This window comes from Tarenaya hassleriana, unplaced genomic scaffold (genome assembly GCF_000463585.1).
Source record: "Tarenaya hassleriana unplaced genomic scaffold, ASM46358v1 Cleome9, whole genome shotgun sequence".
Classification (NCBI taxonomy): Eukaryota; Viridiplantae; Streptophyta; class Magnoliopsida; order Brassicales; family Cleomaceae; genus Tarenaya; species Tarenaya hassleriana.
In genome coordinates, this window is record NW_010971389.1 from 4,038,593 (window position 1) to 4,040,229 (window position 1,637).

Here is a 1,637-nt window from a genome sequence, read left to right on the forward strand (position 1 = left end):
TCGATTCAACCAAACACTCAGGCACCCGTGCCACTGAACCAAATCTGCTGAACCATATAAGGTTGGCAAAAAAACAACTGACTTTGTACTCGAGATATTGAACCTGGACAAAACAGAAGTGATATCTATTGACATTATATCAAATCAAGATTTCACTGAGGTTAACTCTCCCGTCTATGTCTTAGCGTTTTTTCTTTTCATATGACTTGGGGAATACATCTTTATGAGTTTTGTTTCATGATGTAATGCTTACTGTTGCACTTGCATATGTTTATCTTACTACCTGCTTCCTGTTTTGACATGGCAGGATGAATGCAAACGTCTAAGGCAGAGCATAAAGTGTGGATTTATTAGCAGGCTGACAGTGGTATGCTTCATATTACTTGAGGTTTATTGATCTGTTTGTCTCGGAGTTCTTCCGACATTAGTGCTTTTGTGTCTTCTCCATATCCTAATATCAATTGTTTATAGGGTGGTATTCAAGAAAAAGCAATTGCTTTGCAGGAAGTGAGAGTTAAAAATGTAAGTTGGTTGTTTATTGTTTTCTTGCCCTTGTATCTTTCCTGTCCCTTCTTTTTCTTTCAATAGCATATGTTTATAAAGGGGAGGTGTTGATTTTGAAGTTTAAAATAAGTATGGCTTTTTTTGAAATTCTCATTCTTTATGAATGTAGTTGCTGGAAGGAGAGATTGTGCGACTGAGTCATTTGCGTGATCGTGCCAGTGATATGGGCCGCAGAAAAGAATATCCTTTACCACTGAATCTTTACCGAGTTCAGTTATTACAGTTATTGATTGTTCTTGATGTGAGTAGCATCTAATAGTACCGTTTTGTAGCACAAAGCAAATAATTTCATCTGATTTGATCCTTTGAGTGGGCATGACTATACCTTAACTATGGTTACGCTTCGAGAGTGTGTTGAGAAATTGCAAGTGCTAAAGTCTCCAGAGGAACGCCAGCGGAGGTTAGAAGAAATTCCAGAGATACATGTTGATCCTAGTATGGATCCAGATTGTGAATCTGAGGATGAAGAAGAAAAAGAAGAGAAGCAAAGAGGTCTGTAAATGAAATGTTTGTTGTATTTATTATTATTCCCGGCATATCTTCAACATTTTCATTATTTGGCACTTTCGATTCCGTGTAGAGAAATATCTCAGGCCTCGTAGCAGTAGCTTCAACAGAAGAGGACGGGAACCGATATCTCCAAGAACAGGAGGATATGGTTCGAGTTATTCATGGGGTGGCACAAAAACCAATTCAAGCGGGAACCGTGAACTAAGCAAAAATCTGTCTGGTAGAGGTTTTTCTAGTAGAGGGGATAATCCTGTCGGTGAATCCGAAGATAGAGCCAATGAAAGTATGTGGACTTCAGGCAGAGACAGAGAATTGCAACAATCTGCAAGCCCTGAGAAGCCAGGATCTGTTTCTCGGAGTTCCCATCATGTTGGAACAGCAGAGTTGTCTCCTAGGGTAGGGTCAGAAATTTCACCTGCACCTCTACCTACATCTGTCCCTGAACCTGTTTCCCAGATTAATGAATCGGAAAAGATGTGGTATTACAAGGACCCGTCGGGTAAAGTACAAGGACCTTTCTCGATGGTGCAGCTCCGTAAATGGAACAACACTGGATACTTTCC

General features: G+C 40.0%; 1 protein-coding gene across 1 annotated transcript in view; it reads left to right on the plus strand.

The window, feature by feature from the left end:
* LOC109116246 (zinc finger CCCH domain-containing protein 19-like) overlaps positions 1 to 1,637 on the plus strand; it is a 7,897-nt gene that overhangs the window by 5,033 nt on the left and 1,227 nt on the right. Inside the window, 6 exon segments of the mRNA XM_019201347.1 lie at positions 22 to 160; positions 308 to 367; positions 472 to 522; positions 674 to 744; positions 905 to 1,056; positions 1,145 to 1,637. Coding sequence (XP_019056892.1) covers positions 22 to 160; positions 308 to 367; positions 472 to 522; positions 674 to 744; positions 905 to 1,056; positions 1,145 to 1,637 — 966 coding nt within the window.